The sequence below is a fragment of the Morchella importuna genome (genome assembly GCF_003444635.1).
Source record: "Morchella importuna strain M04M26 chromosome Unknown Morimp01GS017, whole genome shotgun sequence".
NCBI lineage: Eukaryota > Fungi > Ascomycota > Pezizomycetes > Pezizales > Morchellaceae > Morchella > Morchella importuna.
The window spans coordinates 741467-769397 of record NW_025763414.1 but is presented as its reverse complement, the minus strand read 5'-3'; the positions used below and the strand labels follow the sequence as shown (position 1 = coordinate 769397).

The following is a 27931-nucleotide window of genomic DNA, read 5'->3' as shown; positions in this document are numbered from 1 at the left end:
ACCTTTGCCTATATACCTACCTTCCCAGTACCGCAGCTAGTCCGTGTGTGCGTACAGAGCAGAGCATGATAAGAACCGTACCCTGGTGAGAATATGGCTTTGCTACCCCGGGCGCAACATCGAGTCCTGTGGTGCGTAGTTATAAGACAGCATGCCTCCAACCCCCGCAAATAAACGACTTCTGCCTGTGTGCAACCGAGCCAGTATGCTCGACTATCTCCATGTAGGAATTGCGCGCCGAGACGTACTGTTTGGTTTGACAAACCCGTGCTGCTGGGTCGCGTCCGGGTTAAACCCCACATAATATTTTAGACTTTTCCCGGCGTTCCGAATTCCGTAGGGGTAGGTACATATATGTAAGTACATGGACTTAAGTACTTCTGCGGTGTAATTATGAAGTACATATCTCATCCTACTAGTAAAGACACAGAGAGTAGGGAGGATTTAATACACGGCTACTTAGATTAAACATAGATTGGGCGGGGGAGAGGTCAAGAAATCAAGTAGAGTACCGAATTTTAGTGTATAAGTGCGGGTTGCTAAGTGGTCGAGTGATCGATTATGAATGACTCGGCACAAAAGGGGGGACGTATCTCTTTTTCCTTTAGCGCGCCAAACATCTCGAATAAGTAGATCTGCATACAGGGTGAAGAGAGGGTAACCTGGAAAAATCACCAAACAATGGTGTGTCTCTTACCATCCTGGCAAAATTGCAGTGTCAGTAGTAACTACAGACCATGTACCCAGCTGTGGCAAATGAGCGGAGGAGAACGCCAGAAGTACTCGCAGTAGCTCCAACAACAATTGAATTTAGGAAATGATCTTTGTTCCGTAACTCCTAGGAGGCTGAAATTTGGTAATTTCGTCTATGATGTGACTTGGCCACTACATACATCATTGTTTTGATGTTGCAAAATCTCGGACATGTCTCAACAAAAAATTCCGTGCAGGTGTCGGCAGAGTGTCGAACATCAGGGGAGTGAGATTCGAATGGTAGAGTAGAAAATCGAACCGTTCCCTCCTTTCCCATGCTTAGGGTGTGTCGAAAAAGATACATCAGTTCGGCCTTTACCGGCAAGGAAGGTTCGTATTCCTTCTTTTGAATAATTTTCCTCCGAAATCCTTTTTCTTCCCCTTCTCCTTCCCACGATGTAGGAGTAACCAACCATGCATGCTATGATGACGAGTTCGGACCGAACCGTCTATTTTTACCAGATGTAAGTGCAGGGATCCTAGCTGGTAGTGTGTGGTACAAAAGTGCCCACTAGAGAACTCTGGGCATTCTTTCTAGGCCTAAGAGACATGCTGCTCCAGTAGATTTTTTTGCTTCGGGGCTTCAGGCTTCACCGTTTATTGGAGGACTGTGCATGCAGCATGCAGCATTCCGATCGGACAAGGAACGACGCAGCAGCTGTTGCGGCTGCAGAAACATCCATCTTGGAGCGGCACGACCAGATAGGAACGATTTGAAAGGCTGCACTTGCTAGGGTCAAGGAGAGGAGCCCGTACGCCGGGATCGTAAAGCAGCGGGGTATTACGATAGGCCCAGGACAACTGAATCCGGACCACTGACGCAAGCGGGTGGTGGATCATACTGCTTTTTTTTGGTGCTTAGCCTTGGGTGACGCCGTGTGGCTGTCAGTTAAAGTGGTTTCTTTGGATGGCTGTGTTGAGGGTTTTGGTTCGAGTTCAACCTCTCGTTCGTTCCTGTCTCGTCTGGTCTTGCAAGGGCTTGACTAGAATACATAGACAGACAGTTGCATATGTCTGTCTCTTAGGTGCAGGTGCAATTGGGGGCTTGTCTTTTCTGGTCTGTGACATTAGTACTTACTGGTAAGCAAGTAATCCTGCCCAGCATTGAAGCGAGAACTACAGAGCTCGGCAGGCATCTGCCAGTTTGTCTTGTCTGATGTCTCTGCAATTATTCTGGTGGTGTGTGGTGGTGCCTGGACTCCTGGCTGGCTGGTTTCTGTCCGTGTGTCTGGTAGGCTGTCTCTTGTATCTAACTTTACTTGCCCATAATTCAGGCTATCCTATCTATTTGTCTTTCCTTTCGATTTTTTTTTTTTTTGCTTCGTCCACCTTTCTTCTCCCCTCCCCCAGTCCTCTCTACCCCCCTCCCCCTCCTCTCCTATCGAGTGCTCATCCTTCCTAAATACTCCGGGTGGTCTCTCTCATACACTCTTCTACCCCTTCCTTCCCCTTCTCTCTCCACAAATCCTTCCGCTCTCCTCATCACCACCACCCTGACAATCCACATTCTATGGGGCCTCTAAAATTCACTTCCCCTGTTACTAACTCTTGACCCAAATCGTGCCCCTCTCCCCCGTCGTTGGATTGCAGCACATTTTTCGATTAATTTCTCTCGTAGTTGCTACTCTTTCCATTCAACGGCCAATATTCAATACCTTTGCTTTTTGTTGTCATTGTTGCTCATAGTACCCATTTTTGAATACCCGTTTCTGTTTGCCAGAGACGCATTGCTTGTGCGTCTCGCGTTCTCCCAAGCTGTTATTTTCGTCATTGTTGTTTGTCTCAGTAATTCGCGCTTCAACCGTGCTTGTGTCTCACCGTTCGTGATCAGGCCAAAGAATGTCCGCGTCTCACGATGGTGCACTCTCAGCTAGACGAAAGAGCTTTGGCTTCTTTACCCGACCGACCATGTTGCCCGAAATCGAACCAGCTTCAACATGGTCCTCGAGAGATCATGTCATAAAGCAGAGGCCGAAATCCGCATTCTTCAGTAATGGTGCTGGTGATTATCAGGAATACACCACGGTTGTATCGAGCAACGTTGGCACCCATGCCCGTCCCCGAGTTCTTACAAAGAGCCCTGCACAGCGGCCGAAATCGATGTTTGGATCCTTGAGACCCCGGGATCGGGATCCTGGCAGCCCTGTGATTGGGATGCATTTCGAATCCTCCGGCAGTTCCTCGATCGATTCCTCGCAATCAGATAACGTTCCGATCAGTCCTAGCAATAAATTCGTGGTATACTCGGGGGAGGTTATTTCTACGGGCGGCTTGTTGAGGAGAAAGAAGGAGTTCATGGTTTTGACAAATGAGGAATTGTTGAGGTACAAATCGGAGCACAAAGCGAGTGAAGCCATTGGGATCCCGACAAGGTCTCCAACAACAGGCAGAGCTCCCTCGATAGGTTCGGTGGGGGAATTGAGCAACGAACATTCATTAGTCACCTCAGCCATTCAGATAGTTGCGGTGTACAGATATGGCGGAGATGCGGATTTAGCATGCACAGTTCAAGTAGATCACCTAGACGATGCGAACGGAACACCCTCCTCCACGGTACTACAAGTGTCAACGCCCCAGGAAGCTCAAGGATGGTTGGAAATATTGAGACAGGTGACACATCTTGCGAGAACCGCCAAATCGCCCCCTCCATTCTCAAATTCTACAGTAGAACATATTGCCCGTCGTTTGGAGGCAGAGAAGGACTACTCACCCTCCCACTTTCAGATATTCCGAGTTGTCCAGCGGGCTGCTAAAATGAACGGCCATAAAGCTGGATCTTCCGAAGACCTTCAGAAAATGTATTCGACGATATGTTACCTTGTAATTGGGATCCACAAAATCCATCTAGTACCAATACCCAAGACTTCCCCCAACAGAAGTACCACTTCTTTGTCTGCTGCCACATCCAGTTCCTACGCAACCCTTAATTTATCTGGCCTTACCATATCAGATACGGATGATTCATTTACTCTTTCGTTCAGGTAAAGGTGTTATAAATCCGTCTTTGAGGCTTATGCTTATAAAAAGCCTCAGATCTCCGTGTAGAGCAGCTCAAAAATTGCACTTAGCTTCGGTAGACGCATCTGACATTATTCAGGCAATCCGTCAGGCCTCGGAATATCTAAGGCCGAATTATCTCATCACGCCCTTTATAGGTCTTCCAGAATACCTAAATGATGCAGCCCTGCCAGATATTCCCTGCACCCCCGGTGACGATTTTAATGGATTTGACCGGACATTATCTGCTTATTGTAAGCATTTATCGTTCTAAACCTTAATGCAAAACCTTGCTGACAGTGATGTTTAGGTACTGCATACGATCTCGATGCGTCGAACATTGTTTACGGCGTCCACATGGAAGTAGAAGATGCGCCGCAGTTCGTACTTTACCCACCAGCATTCTCTCGGAGACGACAATACACGGATCTGGAATTGTTGGCTGTCATGAGATCTTTGCGGTGGAATGAGTCGTTTTGCTCAATCTCTTTCAGGGGAATTAACCTCGAGACTTTGCATAAAGTACATGAGAATTATGGATCCGAGTATGAGCCATTAACAGATCGTTCAAATCAGCCATTGAATTTGAAGGCAACGGGTGGGAAGAGGAGTTCGCTGTTGATACATGAGCTCAGAGCCTTAGCGCTTTACAGTGGAAAGTTAAGACGACTAGACTTTTACGAGTGTATGAAAAGGAAACCGCGTGTTGGAGAGGGTGTCGGGAGTTCGGTAACCCAGAACGGGTGTGGTATCTTGGAGGCCATCATGCCATTGTGCAGGAGGGGTTTGACAAATGTTGACTGGTTTGATCTCACGGGTATTGAGTTGGTTGAATCAGATCTTGACTGGCTAGTGGATGCAGCTGCCTCTAAACTTGCACATTTTCGTGGATTTGAGCTCGCACGATGCGGTTTGACTGAGAGATTTCTGACGCTGTTTATGAACTCATTAATCACACATGAGAACACCCTGGAATCCTTGGACTTGAGCGGAAATCCTGGGCGGATTCATGCCCCGAGCTTCAATAACATTATGTCCCATTTTCCTTTCTTGCGCAGATTGAATTTATCAAGGCTTTTAAGGACCGCTGGCGACGACGCTCTCCTGACAGCGGAGACATTATTGAGATGGAGATTGGAAGATTTGGATTTAAGGCATGTATTCGCTGCTTTCGTGTGGTTAGATAGAGTCTATTACTAACTTTATAGCAGTGAAACAAAACTCAACAATGAGACAATAGATGCTGTTTCGGCCTACCTGGCCAGCCCACAATCAGATTCCCTTCATCATCTGACGCTCACTCAATGCGGCCTAACATCCAAAGATATTGCTATATTCATGCATTCTATGTCTCGATCTCCTGGAAAACCTAGAAACCTTCATCTTTATATTGGGCAAAATCAAGTTGCTATACAACATGACAAGCTTCTTGAATGTATCAGAAATGGCATTACACCCACCCATTTAACAATGAGGATGGTTGATTATCCCAAGGAAGATATGTTTAGGGAATTGATGGATGCATTGATGGTCAATAAAACGATTTCATTTCTAGATCTATCCAAAGTTTCTTTACCCTACGAGGCAGGCCAGGAAACCTGTAACGCCATGGGAGAGATGTTTGCCAAGAACACATCATTAAAAGAATTAGCACTTTCAGGGGAGCAGGGTGTTCTTGAGAGCGCCAGGTATTTATTTAATAATCCACATACCACCCACAAACCGCTAATTATGGACTAGATTGGGGGCAGGCTTGAATAAACCACTTGGGCGTTTGGCAGAGAATAAAACCTTGGAGATTCTAAGGATTGAATGTAAGCTCCCTACTACCTCCACCAAGAATCGGATTACGATGTTAATACCCAAATGAAGTACAATCATTAGGAACTCCTGGGGCGATGGAGTTGGCTTCAATGTTGACCAAAAATACAACCCTTCGGGAACTTTACTGCGAAATGAACGAGATTCACCTCCAAGGCTTTAGCGCTATTGTCAATGCATTGGAGAAGAACAAAACTTTACTTTACTTCCCCCGAATGGAGCGCGATAGGGCTGAACATGTCAAGTGCCTCAAGGACAAGCTTTTCCAGCCAACTGATGCCGAAAAATCAAAGAAGGAGCTCAAAATGAAGAGCAGCTTGGGCTTGAGAAGGATGAGCAAATCGGAAAAGAAGAAGGTATCATTTGCCGATGATTCATCGGACGTCGGGGCGGAGCAAAACCTCACCCTGCTTGAGGAGAAGTGGGAGAGTGAGACTCAGAGAATGCAATTCCTCCTCGCAAGGAATTTGGAATTGCATCATTCAAAGCTGGTTCAAAAACGTCTATATGCCCCACTCGGTTCTCAGCTTTGAACCTTGTGCCTATTAGACGAGGCAGTCTTTGAAACATTCTTGTTTATATTTTTCATAGGGGATGGTGTTTTTTGTTGTTTTATGTTTGGCATTTTTAATTGGTTTGGAGAGAAAAATTATCGTATTTGCTGGTCCTGGTTTTTACTGTCCTTCTCGGTTGATTTGTTTGGGTTGTTTGGGCATACCATGAGGAGTTTTATTGTTTTTTATTTTTAACGCACACACGAGACACCTCGTTCTCAATCGAGGGAGGTTTATTTTCCTGTCGCCCCGAATCGGGGCTTGGAGGGATATTAATTGGTTAGTTGGTGGGGGAGTTATAATTTTTTTTTATTTTCCTATGTATTTGGGGGGGTTAATGACGGTCTGGCGAAGATACTTGGGCGGAAAATGGTCATGGATTGGGCAATTGGCGCTGAATGTTGATAGCGGGAGGTGGTTTGGAAGGGTGGAGAGGACGGGGATTCATTTGCTAGTCTTTGCAGTGTAATTTCTCCTATGTATATTACCGCGGATACCCTGTTTACGCTTGTATAATCCGATATCAAAGATTTCCTTTTGCAGGTTTTGCATGGGCTTTGGAATTTAACGAGGCTGGAGGCAATTATTTGACGGGCTCATTTGTAACTTTGACCTTTCCAACAACCCTCTGCTACGAAAACACCCGGTGCTGTTTGATTATTCGCATGCACAATTACATCATCGGCCAATCAGTTCAGCGGCCTTAGCGGATGGCCGCCCTGGACGGATCTACAGTTGGTAAGATGAGACCTTTCTCTAGCCTCCCCACGTGCGCGCGGGACCATCGCTGTCGCTTAATTAACAGCGCCAGTCAGTCAGGCACACGAACCCACCGTTATTTGCCATTTAATCGAATTTAACGAAAGCGTTTCCTCCCGTCCGTGTGTTCTCAATCTAGCGGTAGTGCAAATAAAAAACCCACGATTATAATTATAATAATAATCGTTGCTTGGTGATTTTGAACACTGGACAAGGGTTTCCTACCGTTTATGTGGTCGAAATGCCTATCCGCCAATGAGAGCGTTTCAACGACCAACACGTAACGGATCTTTCGTCCGATGCCAGTAACGAAAAGAAGGACCTTTCCCGGAAAAAGAAGGTGCGGGGCGCTACATAATCTACCAGTCTATTCTTCCCCAAGAACCTGATTTCGTCATCATCGAAATGCGCGGCGGACGAGTGATTCTTTGTAGTGGATCGGTGTGTGTGGCTCTCCTCCGATTGTAATCATGGAATATCACTCGTCCTGTGTACCCCCACCAGCCCCCTTTGCCCCACTCTGCTGCACGGTTTCCCCGCTGTTGGACTGTTATCCTCGGCATGGCCATGACCTGATATCTACTTTACTCCTCTACAGGCTGCTTCAGGGACTACTAAGTCGCACCCGGTAACGCGTCATTTGTAGTTCACATGTAGATCCCGGAGTGGCCGGTTTTCGGGCCGTTTCATGTCCGTATGTTGATCCCTTTGGCCATTCCCCGGTCTTCTTTGCCGCCGCCGGGTGTATGGGGTTGTTACTCTAGGGTCGGGAGAAAGGACGCTACAGCGTGCAGAACCTGGAGCCGAGACTACTACTACGCTGCTTTACTCGTATGTACTTGTCACATACGTGCATAGAGTACTTTACTCTAGAGCAGGTAGAGTAGAGTACATAGAGGTACATAAACTTGGTAGTGTAGGCACGAACTCCCATGCACGGTCTGACATGTAGGAAATATGGCTCGAGCGCCCGGCCGGGATTTTGTGACGGTAGTATCGATGGGTCTGCGATCATGTTGTCACCACATGATCCATTGGACCGATTGTTGCTTTCTCCCCTAGAGTAGAGGACTTCCTTGTAGCTAGATTGGGTTTGAAATGAATCTTGTTGTAGCTGGGATGGCTGTAGACTAACTTGTAGTGTTTGCACAAGCCAGGTACAGTGGAGTATATCACATAACGCTGTTGATATGGAGCTAGATACTATCCAAGATGATCGTTCCATGTATTTTTTGGGGTATTTAGGCGATTTCGTGGATAGTGTTTCGCCCTTTTAACGGTCAGTAAATGTTTGAGAGGTGGTTACACAGGTGATTCAAGCTTTATATACTTCCCTGCGATATATGTAGCTATATCAAACTCCCCCTTGCTATGTTATATCTCTAGAAACCTGATCCGCGGTTTGAAACTCCAAACCTGTTTGATGGACCAGGGACGCCTGGTCCTGTCCATTCCGGATTTAAACCGGCTTCAACTGTTCGAAATCAAGAATATGTACCTAAGTACATGGAGTAGCCTATAGTACATGTACTTTTGGTGTTTCTGTGAGGACCCAGCCACCCCTGACCAGAGCGATATAACTATAGGGCTGCACGGAAAGCTTGGTATTCCCCGCCAATCGTGGGGGCTGCAGGTGGAAACGTTTCCCGCCCCGAGTATCGACAGATAAGAAATGACCGCATTATTCGGTAACAAAGATTCGCTGAAGTGCATTAGGTAGGTTCTTCCTCGCCGGTGACTCCATTCGGCGGTTTCGATCACCTAGGACCTGACAATGTGGAAAGTGCCGGTTCGTGAAGTGTCTAGGACATTGAGGGCTGTTGATATTATTACCTACCGAGTTATGTGTTCTCTCTACGTTATACTAAGGCGTTAAGTAAAAGGCCGTGAAGATAAGCGCGATTTTTCACGACCTTTTACTGAACCCCTGAGTATACTTTACCACTTATCGATATATCGGCTTACAGTAGAGCAGCAGGGCGGAAGCCGCCGCAGGCTCTTACAAGTACCAGCTTGATCAACTTTTATTGCATTTCATGACAAATAGTCACTGGATGACTTCCCGTGGGAATTTAGAAGTGATTTAGGAGCTAGATTTTTAATCTCCTTCCCGTAGTAACCTGCGGTTTTGGTGTTCTCTCAACCAATAATATTGCTCCCCTCAGATTGCTTTTTATTGGGCGACTTCCCGTGAAAATTTGGAAGGCGTTTAGGTGAATCTGGATGCGAATGCGAACAATATTTTCCAGATTTTTAAGTACTGCTTTGGTTTAGTGCGTAACATCAGGACCCACCCGGAACCTTTCTTAACCAATCGTATCTCGCCCTTTCAAATTTTAAAGATTTGGAAATTTGAACGTCCCCCATTCAGATTCTGAATCTGGAGCGTTGCCATCCAAATTTTATTACTCTAAACTTCATCCAAACCGCTTCTAAACGCCCATGGGGAGTCATCTAGTAATCTAGATAGCTACAGGAGCTATGGAATTCTAGGCTCCGTGGTACCAGGCCGAGCTGCCAGGTTTGATCTAGAGTATCAAATCTATAATCTGGTCAACGGTTGGGGTCTATGCCCATCACTGCATACATATGTCTCGAATGAAAGCCTTCTTTCCACTAAAGCGGTGATAATAGTCTGCGACTCTATATATATATATATATGTGAAGAGCGGTAGAGATTGAAGTATATAGAAAATATTGGATTAAAGTTTATTACACACAGATTTAGAACTCAAATGTACTTACAGTAGTTACTTTACTGTAGGATATACCGTAGCCACGACGTATCACTTCTAGCTCTCTAACGTTCAAGATGGACCAACTACTCAAAAGAAACCCAATCACCAGAAGCACACAGCAAAGCAGCCCCGCCGCATTTCGCAGTCTCCAGAGTACGCTAATGTGCCGAAAACTTCGCGCGTCGCTGCCTTAATCCTGGCCAATCGCTTCCTAGGCCGGCCACGCTAGTGCATGAAAAAGTTTAGCAGCAGCGCAGCTATGTAGATATTTACGGGGCGAAAAGGCTGTGAAGAATTTAATGCCAATGGGGCCGTGGTTTAGTGGTATAATGCTTCTTTAGCATAGAAGCGGTCCGGGGTTCGATTCCCCGCAGCTCCATCATCTCTTTTTGTTTTGCTCATGTTCATATTTTTTTTTTGGTGGTGAAAATCGTGGGTGGGCATATATTACCAGTCGACGGATTGGAGATTTTGTTTGTCCCTGAAAACCGAAACTTGGGATCCGCTATCACGCAAAAACTGGCCGCGAGATCATACAGCAGCTCAGCCGGGAACTCGTTGGGCAGAGAAACGTACGGAGTAATTTACCACATTGGCGGCCTCACCAGAGAACTAACGGCGCCAAAGCCATATAATACTGGCACCATGGTGTGCTCAAACATAATACATACTTTTATCATAAATAAGCATCTCCACGATTTAGCAAACCGTTCCTTCCAACTAAGCCTGGGGAATCAAATAACAGTCAGTACTATGTCAGATCCGCGGGGGGGTTTTAGTTATTTTTTTTAAGTACCGGAAATATATTACTAGATCCAGCATTGCCTATTTTTTTTTTTTTTTGTTTAATTCATTAATTTTCCAGCATTGCCTATATACGACGAGAATGCAGAACTTTGAATATTCAGCAAATTGACTCGGCTCACAAATATTCTGGCATCTATTCCTACGAGTTTAAACGAGGAAAAAATGTGGGCCTTCTGAAATACGTATTCTGTGATTCAGCGAGTGATTTTCCATGATGCATAACTAGAAACTGGCAAATGTGCAATCCAACTACTCTCTGAGCTGTTTGGCCTTCCTCATCCACTTCCCAAGTTCTTCTCCTACTCTCCAACTCATCTCTAAACACAAAACAGTTAATCCCCAGTGCGCAATTCACTATATAGTACCGCTGTGACCGTCACCTTCGCAATTACAATAACTATTTCCCGAGAACGACTCCTCTCCTGGGGAAGCAACCACAAAGAACCGACCACCCTCTAGCAACAAACACTTAATCAAGTAGCCAGTAAGAAGTTCAATCTCCCGAGGAAGAGTAGAGCCACACATGACACCACAACCACAAAGTGTAGATAACGGCGGGGCAACATGTCCTATCCAGCAGATTTTTACAGCAGCAATTCTACCAAGCCCGTCCCATCCCATCCCATCCCATCCATCCACATGCATTAACGATGCCAAAACAGACAACAGACAAGACCTTCAGTTAAAAACAAATTCCGAACCTGACCCTCCATATTCCCACCATTTATTCCTTCTCATTCTTTGCACCCATAGATGCTAGCTAGCTACAAAGAATCCCACATCCACATTATCCCCCCAACAAACCCCCCCCCCCCCCCCAACATCCCTCAACCTCCACCTCCACCTGCACCCCCCCGCCGCCACCCACCTCCTTCGCACCCCCCGCCCTCACCGCCTCCATCTTCTCCCTCTTCCTCTCCTTCTTCCTCGCCTTCTTCTCCATCTTCCTCTGCAGCTCCGCTTCACCCACCACCCTCTTCTTCTCCTTTTTCACCTTCAAGTAGCGCTCATCGCGCTCATCCACCCGCTCCACCTCCAGCTGCCCCTCCGTCAGACTCTCCACCACCGGCTCCACATACCCAAACTCCGCCAACACCCGCCTCCCAACCTCCTCCCTCCCCGCGCTGACGCCGAACGGCGCGGTCCTAATGAACGCCGACACGTTGCCCTGCCACCTAATCTCCTCAAGATACCCCACCAAGTTGATCAGCACCCTATCCTCCCGCGCCTCCCTCATCGTCCCCAAGAACTCCGACACCTCAACATGGTTATACGGCTGCCCCACCGCCTTTGCCGGACTATCATCCAGCAGCAACGTATTCCCCTGACCCCACCCGCCCCTCCCGGGAAACGCAACGCAATACTGCCCCTCCCACACCCGGTCCAGGCGCTTATACACCTGCACCTTCTGATTAAACTCGACCCTCGTCAGCCCGAGCGTATCCCTCCCCCACTCCGCCAACAGCATCCCCCTCTCCGCGGGCGTAAACAGCGCCTTCAGCATCAGCGCCACATTATCCGGCCGCGCGCTGCTCCACACCATGACGCCAAAGTGGCGGAATATGTATCCCAAGAACGCGCGCAGCCCCGGCCGCGGCGTCGGGTTGATGGAGCCCGACTTTGCGCGGCCGCACTTGCGCGCCAGCAGCGTGCCGTTGAGGTCGAGGATGATGAGCTGCTCGCGGTCCGGCGCGGGCGACGCGAGCCGCGCGGGTTGCAGGGAGAGGGCGAGGTACTCGGCGGTGGGGACGGGGACGGCTTTTCGTGTCTTTTCGAGCGGGATGTGGGTATGGGGGTCTGAGCGATGATGGTGATGATGAGGAGGAGGAGGGTCCATTCGACCGCGGACAGGAGGCCCTCCTGCTGTGCTAGGCTCTTGTTCGGGGCGAGTGGGCAGCCTTGTTCTGGGCTCGGGGCGCTCGTAGTGGGGTGCCTTTCTCCCGCGAGGAGGGGGAGCTCTGGAGCCGGGGCGCGGGGAGGAGGGCGGGAGCGGTCTGTGTGTGTGTGGTGGCGGCGCAGAGGTTGAGCTGTATCTGGAGTGCTTGTCAATACCCTGTCGGAAACGCGCTGACGAGAGAGGGCCCCGCGGGGGGAGCGGGGTGGAAGAGTAGACGGGAATGTGGGGAGGAGGAGGGTAGCGATTTTCGGACCTGCGGGCAACTTCTTGTCGTGGCGTAGCCGTGTGGTAGTCTCGCGATGAGCCACGTCCCCGGAACGTAGTCTCGCGGGAGCTGGATCCAAAGTCTCTCGGGGCGTAGGGAGGGGCGCTCTCGGGGTAGCTGCTGCTGCTGCTGGGCCTGGGGTACGGCGGCTCTCCTCCTCTGTAGCTTGAGCTTGAGCCCGGGACTGGCGGGGGGAAGCGGGCATCGTTCCGCCAGGAGTCGTTGACACTAGCATACCCGGGGATGGGAAGAAGCGGCGGCGGCGGCGGCGGGAGGTTGGCGCCTCTCCATTGGTCGTTTCTCCGGTAGTCCTGTCCCTCGTACTTACTCGGGAGGGCCACCCCGCCATCGCTGGACACGGGTGTGTCCGGATAGCTGTACGAATCCCTCCTCGAATGGGCGCGCCCATAGTCGGGTGTGCTGGCGGTCCTCATTGCTCCGGTGAAGCTTGTTGTTGCTGCTGTTGTATGGTGGGCCCGCGATGGTGTGGAGCCCGTACCACCTCTGTCGTAGCTCCCACGTCCCCCTCCTCGGCCGCTGTCTCCGCGGTAGGAGGTGTGGCCGTAGCCTGTTCCAGTGCTATCATGATGGGGCTCCCGCCACGGCCCGTCGAGGTCCCGCCTGGGGGTGGGGGCTGGCCTGCTGTGCAGCCTACCTTCAGACCGGCCGCGCAGCAGGGACAGCGGCGGCGGCGCTGGAGGTCTCGTGTCGCGGCTGGGGGGCTGGTAGCGGTCCATTGGGCGTGATGATGCTCCGCGGCGGCCTCGGAAGGTGATTTCTTCGTCGGAGGGCTGCTGCTGCTGCTGCGGGTGGTGGTAGGGCTCGGAGGCGCGGGTGGATGGGCGTGACATTGGGGAGAGAGGGAGAGGTCTAGTGTGGGAGGGTCAGCCTCGGGGATCAGCCTCGGGGATAGCAGGGAGAGTCAGCCTCGGGGGATAGCAGGGAGAGAGCGGGCAGACCTCAGCACCAGAGCACCGGCAAGCAGCGACGAGAGACGCGGCAGCGACAGGGCCTTTGTGGCAGCGGAGACCATGAAAGGAGGGAGAAAGCCGTGTGTCTGTAGATGAATATCAGAATTGCGATTGGGCAGCTTCTTCAGGCAACCAAAGACGCACACTGCTGTCACGCCGTTGTCACACACGCAAGGGCCAGGGTTGTGCGGCAACCTCATCTTTTCTCGACTGCTACATCTCACGCACACACACACGCACACACACGCACAATGAGTCTACGCCGAGTACGCCCGCAGACCGACGACCACAGCGACGTCGAGGACGAGGACGAGCGGATGGACGATGCGCCGTCCGAGGAGGGGGAGGAGGAGGAGGAGGGGGAGGATGGAGACGACGATGCCTCAGAAGACGAGGGTGAATCCGAGCCCGAGGTGCCTATCCCTCTATCCCCCACCTCAGCACTATCCAAGATCTCCTTCGGCACACTCTCCAAAGCCGCCACCTCCCTCCGCCAATCCCAATCGCGCCCCTCCGCAAACCCCACCCCCGCCGCCCCCAAATCCACCCCCGCCGCCACAAAAGACAAAAAACCCCGCAAAACCCGCAAAGAGCTGAAACGCACCTCCAAGCACGCGCCGCAAGAGCTCTCGTCCAAGCGCGCCGTCACGCGGCGGCGCGAGGTTGTCGCGCCGCTCGTGCCGGCGGGGCTGAAGCCGCGGGACCCGCGGTTCGATACTGCTGTGAAGGGGGTGTTTGATGAGCGGGTTTTCAGGAGGAACTATGATTTCCTGGAGGGGTATCGCGAGGAGGAGGTGAAGGTGCTCAAGAGGGAGATGGAGAAGGAGCGGGATGCGGGGAGGAGGGGGGAGATGGAGAGGGTTGTGAGGAGTATGGTATGTTTTTTTTCTTCTGTTTTTGGGGGGTGGGAGGTGAGAAATGGTGAAACGGCGATGCTGATATAGTTACCAACAAAAAAAACAGGAGTCCAAAAAGCAACAACAGGCACAAAAGCAGCGCAGCGAGGAGCTGCTGCGCGAGCACAAGAAGAAGGAGCGCGAGATGATCAAGCAGGGGAAGAAGCCCTTCTACCTCAAAAAAAGTATTCCCTCCCCCCCCTTCCTTTCTCCCCACCACACACTCCCCCAAGACCATCACCATCACCATCCACCAGATACTAACAAACCACCCCCCCAAAACACAAACAGCCGAGCAGAAAAAGATGCTCCTGCTCGACAAGTACCGCAAGCTCAACCCCAAGCAGCTCGACAAGGCGGTCGAGAAGAAGCGCAAGCGCAAGGCGCAGAAGGAGCACAAGAACATTCCGTACGCGCGGCGGGAGGCGTAGATGTTGGTGTGCTGCTGATGGTTATGGCAACGGTAATGGGTTGCCCCCCTTTTCTTGTACTCTTTTTTTTTTTTTTTACCTCTTTTTCGCTGGGTTTCAATTGGGCTGCGCTGGTCTACACTATACATATACTATACATAAGTTGCTTTTGGGGTGGAAAGAAAGAAAGAAAGAAAGAGAGAGAAAAAAGCTGTGTCTATATCTACGTATCGTTCCCGGAGGAATTGGCTACACGTAGTACCAAACCGGCCCCATTGCCGGAATGATACGCAGGGTGCAATTGCAGGATTCGCCGCTAGCAAAGCCGTTCTGTGCACTTCTACCGTACTTGTGGTATTTACACACTGGCGGTGGAAGAGATATGCAATTACTCCCGAGCACACGACAAAAATGAACCATGACTTTCAACACAGTACTTTTAGTTGTGGTCTCGAGTTTCGTGGGGTTTAATGGGTTTTTCCAGCGCAATATTTGGGGCAATACTTAATTTCACCGTACTACAAGGGAAATACAATTCACCGTACTACAAGGGAAATACAATTCACCGTACTACAGGGAAATACAATTCACCGTACTACAAGGGAAATACAATTGAGTTCATCTATATCACTTCTAATACACACACAGTGAGCCGATTATCACTTACATGCAGTTATTGCACGTGTGGCGGGTGGGTGACACCTCTGGAATACTACATACGTATATAGATAGTAGGATTTCTATATTGGAGCAAAAAAGAAAAGTATATACGAGACAACATGACTGTGTCCGTTAAAATCTTTTTGTGTTACAGGACGTCAAGTCCTCGAGTGAGTGCCCATGAGCCAAGCCTTGTTACCTCAGCTGCACATATACTATGGAACAGACCCGGGTTTGGATGATCAGCCCTGTCTGCGGCTATTATAGTTGACCAGATCAGATGTAGTCTCCAAGGCTAAATCTAGTTCACGAGACGGAATACACCGACCAAACCGGCCGAGTGAGAAACAATGACGGACGTATCAGAGGAGGCTACAACGGAAAGAAAAAAAATGGTGACGTGATTGCTTCATTAGGTATCACTCGACAGAACAACAGCTTAAAAACTTTTTTGCTGCATCGACATGGATTCATCTAGCTAATAACAAAAAAAAATTGACTTTTTTTCCCTTTTTTTTTTTTTACCCATTTATTACCGTCTATTTAAAGACCTTTCCGTCAGCGTGGTCGTAGGTCTATTTCAAAAAGAGTTAGTTTTTCTTTTAGTACGATTAGAAAAACGACCAAGTATCTTTTTCTTATACATACCTTTCCGCCAACGGTGACAGGCTTGTCCCAGGCCCAGGCGTCGTTGACAAACTCCTTGTCCTCAGCCTTGGTAGGGTCGAGCTTGGTGAACTCGTATGACTCAAAGTCAGGGGCCTATTTGAAATCAGTATCTTGATATGCATGGCAGAACGCAGCGGCATCACGGAGTACTTACAACATCGAAAGCAGGGAGGTGCTCCTGTCCACGGACCAAGAAGGCACCAGTAATAACAGAGTCGTTGTTGGCACCATACACGGAGGCGGAACCGAAGAGGTACTTGCGGGAAGCCTCAAGACGGTTGAAGAAGCCGCCAATCAAGTTGCAGGACATGAAGACCTGGGTCAACTCATCGTTGTACTTGTAGTCAACCTTGTAGAGGGAGTACTCCTCGAAGTTGACAGTCTCCCAGAACCAAGGGAGGGCAGCTGAGCGGGTGTCCTCGTTAGAGTACTTCTTCTTCCAGTCATCAAGAGCCAAAGTGGGCTTTCCAAGGGCCTCAAGGGGGTGCTTTGGCTTAGGAGCTGGCTTGTCCTCCTCCTCCTCTTCCTCGGGAGCAGGCTTCTCAGCCTTGGGGGCAGCCTCCTTCTTGGGCTGCTCCTTCTTGGGCTCCTTCTTGGGAGGGGTGTACTGGATGGCCTCGTCAATGAATGAGAGCTCGCCAGCGGCCTCGGTGTAGATGGACTGGCTGTGGATCAAAGTGTACCAACGGGTAAGGTTGGGGTGCTCAGCGCGGAACTCCTTGTCAAAGACCTATTTTTACACATCAGGGAGCTGAAACGTTTCATAATCCGCTAGGTTCTTAGACTTACGTATTGGAATCCGCGGGCAAGGATGGAGGTGGCGAACAAATCAGCAAGAGTAAGTCTCTCGCCGACAAGGAAGGTCTGGCTCAGGAGGTGCTGTTCCAAAACACCGATAACCTTAAGGGTCGCAGCCTTGGCGGTATCAACGGACTTCTTGTTGTATGCAGCAGTACCGACCAAAGGACGGAACCAGCCACCGAGGTTGGAGAGGACCTCAGAGTTGGAGAAAGACATCCACTTCAGGATCTGAGCATAGTCCTGCTTGGTCTTTCCGAGAAGAGTGGTCTTCTCGTTTTGGGCGGTAACTATGCGTGTCTATGAGCAAGTGCGAGCACAGAAATCTCACAATCTCAATGAAAGAAAGAAAGGTATATGATAGCTCAGGCACAAGATTGCAATACGAAAATTCAGAGGTAAATATTTCACGCGGCAAGGGATTTGCTGTAGCACCCAGAGCAAACCAAGCTGCAGAGATGTATCAAGTTTGGGAAACTCACGGTAGATAGCGATAGCAATGCACTCAGAGAGGACGAATCCGTCTTCACCCTGGAAGGTGGGGACTTTTCCGAGGGGGTTGATCTTGAGGTACTCAGCGCTCACACCCTTGGCAGGCTCCTCATGGACAATCTCGACATCAAGACCGTTCGCCTTAGCAACAGCTAAGAGAACAGTTGTGCGAGGGTTTTGCTAGAAAGAAGCCGAAATATGTCAATATAACTGTGACTCAATTTGAAGGAAATCAACTGGACGAAAAGCGAGGCAGAAAGCAAGGCTCAACAGGGACACGTACGGGGTAACTGTAGATCTTTCCGAACGCCATTGCAGGATATGTAGGAGAATAAAGGGAGAAATGTAGGGGATTGGAGAGATGTTTGATGCGAGAGAGAGGGAAAAAAAAACCACGAGAAAGTTGGAAGAGGGGTAACGAAATTTGTGTGCCCCGCTCTGACTAAGCGCCATTGCACCCCACCTCAAATTTTGAGTTGACTTTGCCCATCACATAGGGCATTGGCATTGCATATGCACCTCCAACATCCTTTTGACTTTTCGCCATCGCACCGCACACCCGCATTTTACACAATTGACAAGCCCGTTCGAGAGGAGCCACTTCACACATTTCAAAAGTGGCTGTGACTCCCAGCAGCTCTGGCCTGGATACCTTGGTTGATCTCCTTGACAACAAATAATTACAAGTCTAAGACCATCAAAACACCATGGGCATCGCGGTCATCGCTTCGCCAGCTAAGACAACCCTCAGCCCCGGAATTTTGCCACTGTTCAGAGTTCTTGTTTTCGGACTCTCGAGACATCATGAAACGGACCGCATGGGAGATGTCCAGCGAACTTGGAAAGGATTTTGGAAATAGGATTAGCACGTGACAGCAACAATAATATATTATTTTCCCTAGAGAATCTTCCAAGGAACGGAAGGTTGGACGTCACATGCACCTACATATGCAAGGGTTAGGGTTTAATCATGGCACATCAATCGGCGGCAGAACATCGTCTAATCAATAAGCGCACACGCACGACCGACTGCAACATGGGTTTCCTGGCCTGTCCTGGATACTAATGTATGCACCCAACCAACCAACACAGATCGGAAGAAGCTTCTCTATCTACTCTTTTACTCTTCCTATGTACAGATTGGTTCGCGAATTTTTTATAGCGTGCCTGACCATGCGCCTATAAACACCTATAAATTGATTTCTAGAATATTACCCACGTCATGTGGGGACCGTGCTTGCTTGTACCCCTCCCCCCAGAGGCCTGGTATTTTTCCCTTCATCTTCCCCCCCCCTCTCGTTTTGTCGTTATTTATTTGGATAAACCTTGAAGAATGTAAGGCTTACAGGTTAAGGATGTAGGATGCGTTGTTCGACTAATTCATTGAGATGGGAAAAATCTAGAGTATAAGCTTGTCGGGTTTATACGGTCTTTTCTCCGTGCACAATTCATATGGTAAAGGATTTGATAGTACTGTTACTTTAAAATACTGGGGTAAAACGGATTTCCTCTCGAGATTGTGGGTACTATTGCCATGCAGTGCTACCGTCCTGTGAATTTCTTCTCTGTCAGCAATATCGGGATAAGCTCGGTACTACATGCCAATTTACTCTACAACGGTCAGGGTTATGTTTGTAGTTAGAAAGTACCTGGGGTCGATCAAGGTACCATCGTGCGACTTCTCAACATGCTTGAACCCACAATAGTTCTAGTAGTTAATTAACCTCCTTCGAATAAATTGAGTAGGAGAGAAATCTCCCCTGCAATTGGTGGGCGCTCGACACAAGAAATTAGAATAAGGGCGTAGAGGCACATCTTAACACGCCGAGGAAACTGCAGTCCATCACAGGCAGCTCTAATCTTGTATCCTTCATGCAAATCTTTTTTTTCTTCTCTCCCTTTCTTTTAATTCTACGCGCCTTGTAATGCTATAGTATATTCTATGAATTTCATTTGAAGGTTTATTGATAAGGCAATATACTTGACTGAGTAAACCCATGATTTTGATTTGTTGAGGGCAACTCCATAGATCTATCAGCAGTGGGATCCTAGGTCTCAATCTATGTCTCTCCCGGTCGTCGGTGTTATTACTAGTACCCAGTTAATGCGCAATCGCTACAACTAAAATCCCATCACACGTGGTGATCGTTCCACTCCGTTCGTCAGTTTTGCCAGGGAAAGCCCAGAGTACAATTTTTAGGGCTCACGGATGCCGTCCCCAGAAATGAGTGAAACTGACTGCTCGCGTCGATCCGGAATCGACCCAAACCTAAGCCTTACAGCAAGTTGCCCTTCGCTCAGACTGGCAGATAGAGCGGGATCCATCGATCCCTCCCGGCCCACTATTCAGATAAACATATCATCACCGAGGGTAATTCTCGCCCAGTCCTCCTTATTGGTGCTTACGCATGGTCATGGCACACGCAATAAGGGAACGGGGGAAAAATACATGTATCTAAACTTACAAGGGATCCGGAACGGATATAAACGGAATTGAATTGAACGAATAACGTATAACTTTCCCACCCATCTCACGATCGGAAACATGATGCGCGGTTTTGCTTGCCTCGGATACAAATGGGGTTTCGTAACCTTGGATGGTATGATAGATGAGGCAGCAAATAGGGCTTTCGAGGACTAAAATAAATTTATTGTTATTACAGTACTTTTTGCGGAGTCGAGGTCGTACGAATTGCAATGTACCAATGTTAAAAGGCCGTTCGTGGAAGAACCTATGTTCCATGTCGGGATGCCATACCATATCCTGCTTGCTTGCCGAATTCCACGGTTCCACGATCTTTTCTTTGTTTCAGCCAGACCGGATGCGTTCTTTAGGATTCATGACTACTGACTGGTGTGACGGGGACTCGCGACTCGCGACAACCGTTGCAATGCACACATCGGAATGCTCAGGCTAAGTTGGACAGGGTTTTGGGTAAATAATTACCGGTTGGTGACCATCACTACGGACGAACTGTATCATTCTAAGACTGAAGTAGATTAGCAATTGCCCTGGTATCTACAGTACTCAACTAGAATTGGGGAATATAGAAAAAATAAAATAAAAAAACAGACATAAGGAACAAAAGGAGGAGAAGATTAAGAAAAAGGAAAGAAAAAAAGCTCAACGGCCGAATGTCAGCTTTATGCCATATGTCCGCCATCTAGCAACTACGCGGGCAATCCCATCGCGCTTGTAAGGATGATTGAGGCGGGAGAAGCGGTTCTCTCGGACCATTGCCGAATGACAACCGGCATCTTCCATGCCCAACTTATTTTTGACAACGCACTGGCATTAAAATCGTTCTCTTGAGGCTTCCATGATATTTCCCTAAGTGTATAGCAATATCTATGATATCAATCAATTGATGATATCATTTTCGGACTCTTCCGGCCGTTCACTAAAGTTATTGATTGTCCAAGATGTGGAAATTAATAGTGTTGGTCTTGATCGGTGGTTCAATATGTTTCTCCCTTTCTCCAGACTCCACCATTCCCTATCCACGCATGCAGATATACCAATGGGGTGTTGGTGACCCGCGAGCTCGGAAATTAAAGAAGCCTAGGTGTTTCCAGAAAACATCCCTTTTTTGGTCGGATGTCATTGCGACCGACTGGCTAACACTCAAAGTCCCGACCTCAGGTGGTACAGAGATAAAGACTTTTCTCAAGCAGTAAGTATATGTTTCGGAGCAAATTTGGTTAGACCACTATCTACGAGATGCAAAGTTCATGCGTGGACCACGATCATTTCATCATCCTTGGGGGTATTTGCGACATTTTTTCTCCATCAGATCAAGTATCTTTAAGGCTTTCCTGCACGCAAGGCTCAAACCAACGGTTGTACGGGGTATGGAAGCGAAAAATAGGCTTAGGCTTAGATCGTGGAGAAGAAGGTGCGCCTGTTATGTAAGTCTGATCAGTGTCTAAAGTTGGGTTCGGTAGTCATAGGCAGGATTTGTGTTGCTATGCGATGGGGGCTTGTTATTGGAACTTACTTCTGCTGCAGGTGCGGACCGGCTGTTTCTGGTCTCTTTCCTTTTCCTGGCTTTCACTTTTAGTACTGGGTCCGTCTCGGCACCCACCAGGGCCCAATGACTGCATCTGATCAGGATTCAGGATCATCAGACGACGGCGCAACCCCATCCCTAGGCCTCTGGCAAGTTGACCTCCCTCTCTCTATTATTACGACCAGCCTCCTGGGAAAAAGCGCCACACGTTTCAAGAAGACTGTCGCAATCTGGTTAAAATGTACAGGGAGCTATCATTTGCTTTTCATTAGCAGGAAAAAATACGTCAGGGAAACGTGGTACTGTCAGTCGACGGAAGAGATCCATACGGCGGTCATTTCATCTGAGCGCAGAAACAAAATATCAGTCAAGCAATCAGTTGTGGATGACCATGCCAGGTTATTATGTAGGTATTACATGTATCTACCATCTACCGTGGGTGCTTAAGCCCAACTTCGGAACTCGGGTTCAGATTATAGAGATGGAAGATTTACATCTGCAGTGATGAACGACGGGAACCGACATGAATGATACCCTCTAATGTAGCTCCAGCAGGGTATTTTGTAAGATGGGACGAGAACCCTGCATTGGGTGCCACGTTGTCGTGTGAGTGAGGAACTGGAGGCAGAGCAAGAGGGAGTTTCTTTTACAGAGCAACTCAAAGCTCAACGACGGTGAGTGGTACGCATGCCCAGCTGCTGAAAGGAATGAAAGAAGGAAAAGAAAGCAAAGGGGGGGGGGGGGGGGGGGGGGCAAAAAGATTGTTAGGCGGACGGGCAATATCTTTTGCTTGCGTCATATTCTGACCCATTCAGAGGAAGCTTTATTGATTTCTGGCAATAGCAGAGGATGATGCGGAGACTCACTCACACATGATGCCCTGCTCAATATTCCCCGTCTTTGCAATGTCTCGCCTTGCCTGAACCTCTCTGTCGGGTGCAGGATGTGAGACGAGGGCGGGCTTGAGAGCGGGAAGACAGAAACAGAACCACGCGCGAAGAGAGATACGAGATCATTCGGAGAAAGAGTATGAGGTCAAAGAGAGCATGAGAGTATCAAGAGAGACCTCGAGAGAGAGAGAATATGAGATAGAGCGAGAGGTAGACCGAGACTGAGAACGAACGACAGCCGGCGATTGACAAACCGATTCGTTACTGTCATGTCAGTCAATCAACAACCCGAATCGGTATCTTGCTTGGAGAAACAGTTACCACTTCCAGGGAACGAAAGGTACCAAAGTCCAAAAATGGAAAGAGATTTGCAAATGATACTCAGGGTCTCGAACCTCCCGCCCACGATGCCCATGGTGTCGGTCGACGGTGGGGTCCTGGATGAATAGAAGCCGTCGATCTATACCTCCGCAAATTAACTGGGAATGTTCCACTGTGAACATCGTGACAGCTTCGCTGGCAGCGATCATCCCACATGTTGTGGGTATGTACGAGCTTCGTGATGCTGCTATCGTGCTTTGCTTTTTGAATATTCCGATTTTACTGGCTACTATTGTTTGTTGCTACTCTCCTCGGGATCAACATCCATCTCATAATCAAGTCATCGTCATCTCATCTGATGAGGCGGGCGCCCTTGCAGCTTTAGTTTTTTTTCTTTTCTAGAACTGTTCGTCCGAGATGTTTCTCCCCTTCACCACCACCACACATCTGTCCACTCTTCTACTCTTGACTTCTTCTCCACACAAGCCCACCGCCGCCGCTCTTGTCCCCTTTCAACCACCTCCACACCCCCCACCCCCGCCGCTCAGCTACTCTGCCACCCTCCACAATAGCCCCTCCGATCTCTGGAAATGCTTGTCGATTGTTCCACCCATAGCTCGGCTACTGGAAGCCTCATTTCCTCTCATCGTCCTTATTTTCTGCCTGATGTTGTACCCTAGCCCTTACAGAGTTCTGACTGGAACCCCATAATAATAATAATTCCCCGGACAAGCCTCCTGCAGGAAATCTACTACTCCCCCGAACTTAATCCCGTACTTAGATAGGATAGCTTTTCTCCCACTAGCTATATACATATCAACTCCTACATACCTAGCTCCAGATCTGGGAATCGTGTATGAGGCTATTTCCTCTTCCTCTCAACGTCCGCAGCCTCATTCTCACTCTCATCTCCAGATTCCAAAGTAGGGCAGGCCCCACACCGTATTTCCTTTTCACTCTTGACTCTTTTGCTACTAAAACCCCCCTTTTGCTTTTTTTATTATTCCTGGGGGCCGGTTTTCATACGTCCTACAAGACTCGCTCCACTATCCAATCGGCCCGTGAGGGTCCCTGAGCTAAAAAAAACAACTGATCGAGAAGAAGTACTCACTAAGTCTAGCGGAGACTTCTTCGGACATCCTTCCTCATCTCTTCACAAGCATCAACCCACCTGCTCTGACGTTCCAGAACATCTGCGGCAATCCCCCAGAGATTTTAGTAGGAAGTAGCCAGGGCAGATCCATCCAAGGTCCTAAGGTGGACAACACACACACACACCTACCTGGTACTGTCCATATTGCCAACCAGCTGTGCCCCTCTGCAGTCTAGCCTCTCCCTGGATTTCGCTACTCGTTAAGCAGTCAACACGGGATTCGTCATTAGTACAAGGTCACTCCCATCTGCACACACATATAAGCTCTCCGGCACAGCAAGCGATCTGATTTTAATGATCCACCATCTACTGCAACTCACTCCATTCAATAAGAACCACTGCTTCACCTCCGTCTCGATCCCACTTGCCAGTTCCACTCAATAAAGCCCCCATTTCCTGCCTCCTGCCACGGCCTCGACGAGAATATATCACTACCACCTACTACTCAATACGTGCAGATATATCTGCATGCAACAGCCTCGACACAATATCTCTCAATACCAGCAAACTGACGTCAACAACTTCTCTCGTTTTGCCTGCCGCCAGCGGGGCAACGACTTATCATAACCAATTTGTCGCAGACAGCGGATTCTTTACACTGAGGGGTATGGAAGGAAGTGATAGAGATAGACCATCAGCGCGTCATGGGGACGATTCACAACCGTCATATGGACAACCTCTGCTCAATCCCATAAGCTATCAGAACGAATATTCTCAGGAACCTCAGTACAGACAGCAACACCCATCTTACGCCTCGAACCATATTGTATACAACATCCCTCAACCGTCACAGGGTTCTAACTATGCGCCGGGTTACCCACCACGACAGAATGCTGCGATAGAAGTACTATCGAGTCAATTTTCTGGTGCTTCTCAGTACTACGGCGACTCACCAACCTCTGCTCCACATCATCAATCGTCCTCACAGTTTTCAAGTCCTTCGTACGCTCAGTACAGTCCCACTCCAGGTCGGCTTCCACATACGTACGCTTCCAACCTTCCGGAATTGAACCAGCCGACTGCGCCGGAACCAGTTCAGAATGATAATGAGTTTGCGCAACAACATCACGCCGCGGCCCTGGATGATGCTTACAATCAGTATCAAGGCGCCTTGAAACGTACGTTTCAAAACATGCAAGATGGTCGATTGGGCGAGGCAGGGACATCGCTCCTCACGATTTCCGACTGGTTATTAACAAATGCTGTTGAGTTGGGTATGCACAAAATTTCATTTAATTTATTTCCAGGATACTCTATCTTATTGCTAGTATGCGCAAGGAAAAGAGTTGTTTAGTAATTTGGGCTGAGAACAGTGACAGGATTAGTTCGCGACGAGCAGGAATTGTACGGAGACCGGACAAGGTTGTGGAACGAATTCAACACTTGCTGGTTGGTAGTACTGCAAAAGGAGAAGGAGATGATTACCGAGTTCAACGCTACGGGCCAGGCGCCTCTGCCCCCACGAGAAATCATTCGGGAGGATATGCTGGAGAGGATGGGACGGGAGTTGATCGCACTATGCGATTCCATGGAAAGGCATGGCCTGGTAGACTACCAGATGGGGGTATGGGAAGAAGAGATACTAGGAGGTATGGTTACCCATGAATAATTGCTTTTACCTATTTAGGCACGAATATTGTTGACTCACGGACCATGTATTGTATAGCGATCCAAGAATGCTTGGATCTGTTGGAGGGCTCTGGTGCGCCACCAGAAAGATCTACTTCAGCTTCAGCCGCGCCTTAGACACCCCGACCGTATAACTGGAAACAAGCCGTCTCGTTGAACACGACTCGCGCCTCTTCGGGACCCCCGACCTGGGACAACAATTAAATTAGCTACTCCATAGATCAATTACCATGAAGCGGCGATATAACAAGCAACATTTTTTAACAATTTTCTTTTGTAATCTCATTGTCGCTCATTTCTTCTTTTTTGCCTTCTCCTTTGTACAAGCATGATAGATGTTTCGGATTTCGGGGTCTAAATCGGTGTTGGGGGTTGGTACCTGTCGTGGAGTTACTGGGGTTATAGATTATCGCGCATGTATTTGTATGTATTATCAAGAGATGGACTCATATGGGGTATATCATTTGATTTGGTTTTTGTTTATTTAGTATACAAATTATACTCTAAGGATTGATGTCAAGCAAGCAGTTTTCGCTAAAAAAAAATTTTTTTGATATAAAAACAAACGCCGGGAGTGCGAAAAATGATGAGCGATGGGCGCAGGGAACTCCCGTATCACCATAAGGAGTAGATGGTAGCACGAGCTCCTACTAAATTTGAGGCGAATGTACGAGTGGGGAGAATATTCCGCATGTAACATCCTGGTCTTGCCGCCTCATCACGGCGATCTGTACTTGGTGGCTTATGAAGAAGAAGAAGCGTAAACAACTGGAATAGCAATGGGTATCATACGAGATAGATAACCTTGGTCCCGGAAAACCACCATAGGGAAAAAGAAAAAGTGCAGTAAAAAAAAAAAAAAGGAGCTTTTCTACTACTGATTGATTCTTAGTTCACGGGGACAATATCAAAAAAAAAAAAAAAAAAAAAAAAAAAAAACAGAAAATCAAGAACCAAGACTCTTCTACGATTATTACGCAAGCAGTTTTAATGGGACCGACATTTGCCTAAAATTGGTCCAAGGTCATCATGCTCATGGAGACATCAGTGTTCTCCACCATCTTGCAAAATTCCTCAAAGCTGATCTTCCCATCCAAGTCTTCGTCGGCCTCCATCATCGTTTTGTCCACAATCTGGAAATAGAAGTTGTGAGACATACATTAGTCGAAAGCCTTATTTTGATATCTCATTTCTTGTGCACGTGCGCGTATGTTTATTATTGTGTGTGGGGGCGAATTAAAGGGTGTTGGGCAATGGAATTTGGAATTTTGGGGCTTGGGACAGATGCAGGGGCTAAGTCTAAGAAAAATTGGGGAGTTGGAACGTACCTGCTGTAATTGCTGATCTTTCAAGTTGCTGCCAACCATCATCTTAAGGACGATGAATAGCTCACCATTTGAGATATAGCCATCCCGATCGATGTCATAGACCTTGAAGGCGAACCGAAGCTTCTCCTCCTTATTCCCCTTGCTGGAAAAGGCGCTCAGCCCGGAAACGAACTCCTGGAAGTCGACATCTCCGCCACCATCTTCATCAAAGATGGCAATCATCCTGTTGGAATTTATAAGCCGTGTGTTCGAAACTCCACTTCCCTTTTTTTTTTTCTTTCTCCTTTTTTATTCGCTTGTAGAAATGAAAAAAAATAAGGGCGGCGACTTACCTAGTAGCAAGTGGGTTTGAAGAAACTTGAGGAAGACTCAAGAACTCCTCACGTTCGATGGTTCCAGAGTTGTCCTGCATAATAACGACCCCGCAGTGAGGCCTTGATCACTTTCTCCAAGAACGAAACAACTACCGGAAAACATTAGGAACACACCTTGTCCAGCTTCATAAACCTCTTTCGTAGTCGATCTACCTCATCGCGGTCGACTGTGTAACACGTTCAGTACCCAGGAACCGCGAATATAGCTTATCGAGAGCGGGGGTGGGGATAGGCAAACAATTTGATCCAGACACAATGCTATCCATAATTTGGGAAGAGTTTTGACCCATAGCTGCTGCACGAACTGAATTGACACTGAAAAGGTCGTGATATATCGGCTGTCGACAAAAGTGAGGGTATCTGTTGCAGTTGCTGTTGCAGTTGCAGCTGTTGCGGTAGACGTGATGGATGATAGGGAGAAGCTGTATCGGCAGTCCCTTGCTCCTTACAGCACAGTAGATTTGGGAATTGTGCTGCCAGGGATAGCGAATATCTGGGAACGTAGCTACCAAGCCTTTCGACACGGTCATACCGCATCTTTCCCCTTAGAGACTAGCGCTATAGTACGTCCACAACAACACATGCAATACAGCCAAACAAGGCTCTGCTTAGTGGCATAGACCGACCTCAACACCACAGGAGATAGGGGTCGCGACGATTCTTTCAGCCCTTGCGACCGCTCAATATCATCAGTTTTCATCACTTCCCTCGCGTGTCCATCAAACTTGGAGCTTCGCTC

General features: G+C 48.4%; 9 protein-coding genes across 9 annotated transcripts; 4 read left to right on the top strand and 5 right to left on the bottom strand.

Annotated features, from left to right (window-relative positions):
• Positions 1 to 2592: 2592 nt before the first annotated feature.
• Positions 2593 to 6104, top strand: LAJ45_06103 (uncharacterized protein; the record flags this gene model as incomplete). The annotated part of the gene is made up of 6 exons (XM_046115670.1): positions 2593 to 3734; positions 3787 to 4004; positions 4061 to 4904; positions 4962 to 5438; positions 5491 to 5564; positions 5623 to 6104. The coding sequence occupies 6 exons, from the start codon at positions 2593 to 2595 to the stop codon at positions 6102 to 6104; spliced, it is 3237 nt and encodes a 1078-aa protein (XP_045971254.1).
• Positions 6105 to 11216: 5112 nt separating this feature from the next.
• LAJ45_06102 (uncharacterized protein) lies at positions 11217 to 13762 on the bottom strand (the record flags this gene model as incomplete). Its single annotated transcript, XM_046115669.1, has 2 exons — positions 11217 to 13461; positions 13551 to 13762. 2 exons carry the CDS (start codon positions 13760 to 13762, stop codon positions 11217 to 11219), a joined length of 2457 nt encoding a protein of 818 aa, XP_045971253.1.
• A 51-nt stretch (positions 13763 to 13813) lies between these two features.
• LAJ45_06101 (uncharacterized protein) lies at positions 13814 to 14889 on the top strand (the record flags this gene model as incomplete). Its single annotated transcript, XM_046115668.1, has 3 exons — positions 13814 to 14437; positions 14526 to 14643; positions 14750 to 14889. The coding sequence occupies 3 exons, from the start codon at positions 13814 to 13816 to the stop codon at positions 14887 to 14889; spliced, it is 882 nt and encodes a 293-aa protein (XP_045971252.1).
• Positions 14890 to 16067: 1178 nt separating this feature from the next.
• On the bottom strand, positions 16068 to 17800 carry LAJ45_06100 (uncharacterized protein; the record flags this gene model as incomplete). The annotated part of the gene is made up of 6 exons (XM_046115667.1): positions 16068 to 16103; positions 16177 to 16290; positions 16352 to 16927; positions 16987 to 17285; positions 17478 to 17667; positions 17771 to 17800. 6 exons carry the CDS (start codon positions 17798 to 17800, stop codon positions 16068 to 16070), a joined length of 1245 nt encoding a protein of 414 aa, XP_045971251.1.
• A 1883-nt stretch (positions 17801 to 19683) lies between these two features.
• LAJ45_06099 (uncharacterized protein) lies at positions 19684 to 20470 on the bottom strand (the record flags this gene model as incomplete). The annotated part of the gene is made up of 5 exons (XM_046115666.1): positions 19684 to 19829; positions 19953 to 20124; positions 20191 to 20284; positions 20340 to 20401; positions 20459 to 20470. 5 exons carry the CDS (start codon positions 20468 to 20470, stop codon positions 19684 to 19686), a joined length of 486 nt encoding a protein of 161 aa, XP_045971250.1.
• Positions 20471 to 20910: 440 nt separating this feature from the next.
• On the top strand, positions 20911 to 21655 carry LAJ45_06097 (uncharacterized protein; the record flags this gene model as incomplete). Its single annotated transcript, XM_046115664.1, has 5 exons — positions 20911 to 21053; positions 21131 to 21161; positions 21369 to 21396; positions 21497 to 21554; positions 21607 to 21655. The coding sequence occupies 5 exons, from the start codon at positions 20911 to 20913 to the stop codon at positions 21653 to 21655; spliced, it is 309 nt and encodes a 102-aa protein (XP_045971248.1).
• Positions 21283 to 21633, bottom strand: LAJ45_06098 (uncharacterized protein; the record flags this gene model as incomplete). Its single annotated transcript, XM_046115665.1, has 2 exons — positions 21283 to 21389; positions 21486 to 21633. 2 exons carry the CDS (start codon positions 21631 to 21633, stop codon positions 21283 to 21285), a joined length of 255 nt encoding a protein of 84 aa, XP_045971249.1.
• A 2813-nt stretch (positions 21656 to 24468) lies between the features above and the next one.
• On the top strand, positions 24469 to 25607 carry LAJ45_06096 (uncharacterized protein; the record flags this gene model as incomplete). Its single annotated transcript, XM_046115663.1, has 3 exons — positions 24469 to 25075; positions 25175 to 25450; positions 25528 to 25607. 3 exons carry the CDS (start codon positions 24469 to 24471, stop codon positions 25605 to 25607), a joined length of 963 nt encoding a protein of 320 aa, XP_045971247.1.
• An 890-nt stretch (positions 25608 to 26497) lies between these two features.
• Positions 26498 to 27482, bottom strand: LAJ45_06095 (uncharacterized protein; the record flags this gene model as incomplete). The annotated part of the gene is made up of 5 exons (XM_046115662.1): positions 26498 to 26623; positions 26819 to 27041; positions 27151 to 27224; positions 27307 to 27359; positions 27431 to 27482. 5 exons carry the CDS (start codon positions 27480 to 27482, stop codon positions 26498 to 26500), a joined length of 528 nt encoding a protein of 175 aa, XP_045971246.1.
• Positions 27483 to 27931: the final 449 nt, after the last annotated feature.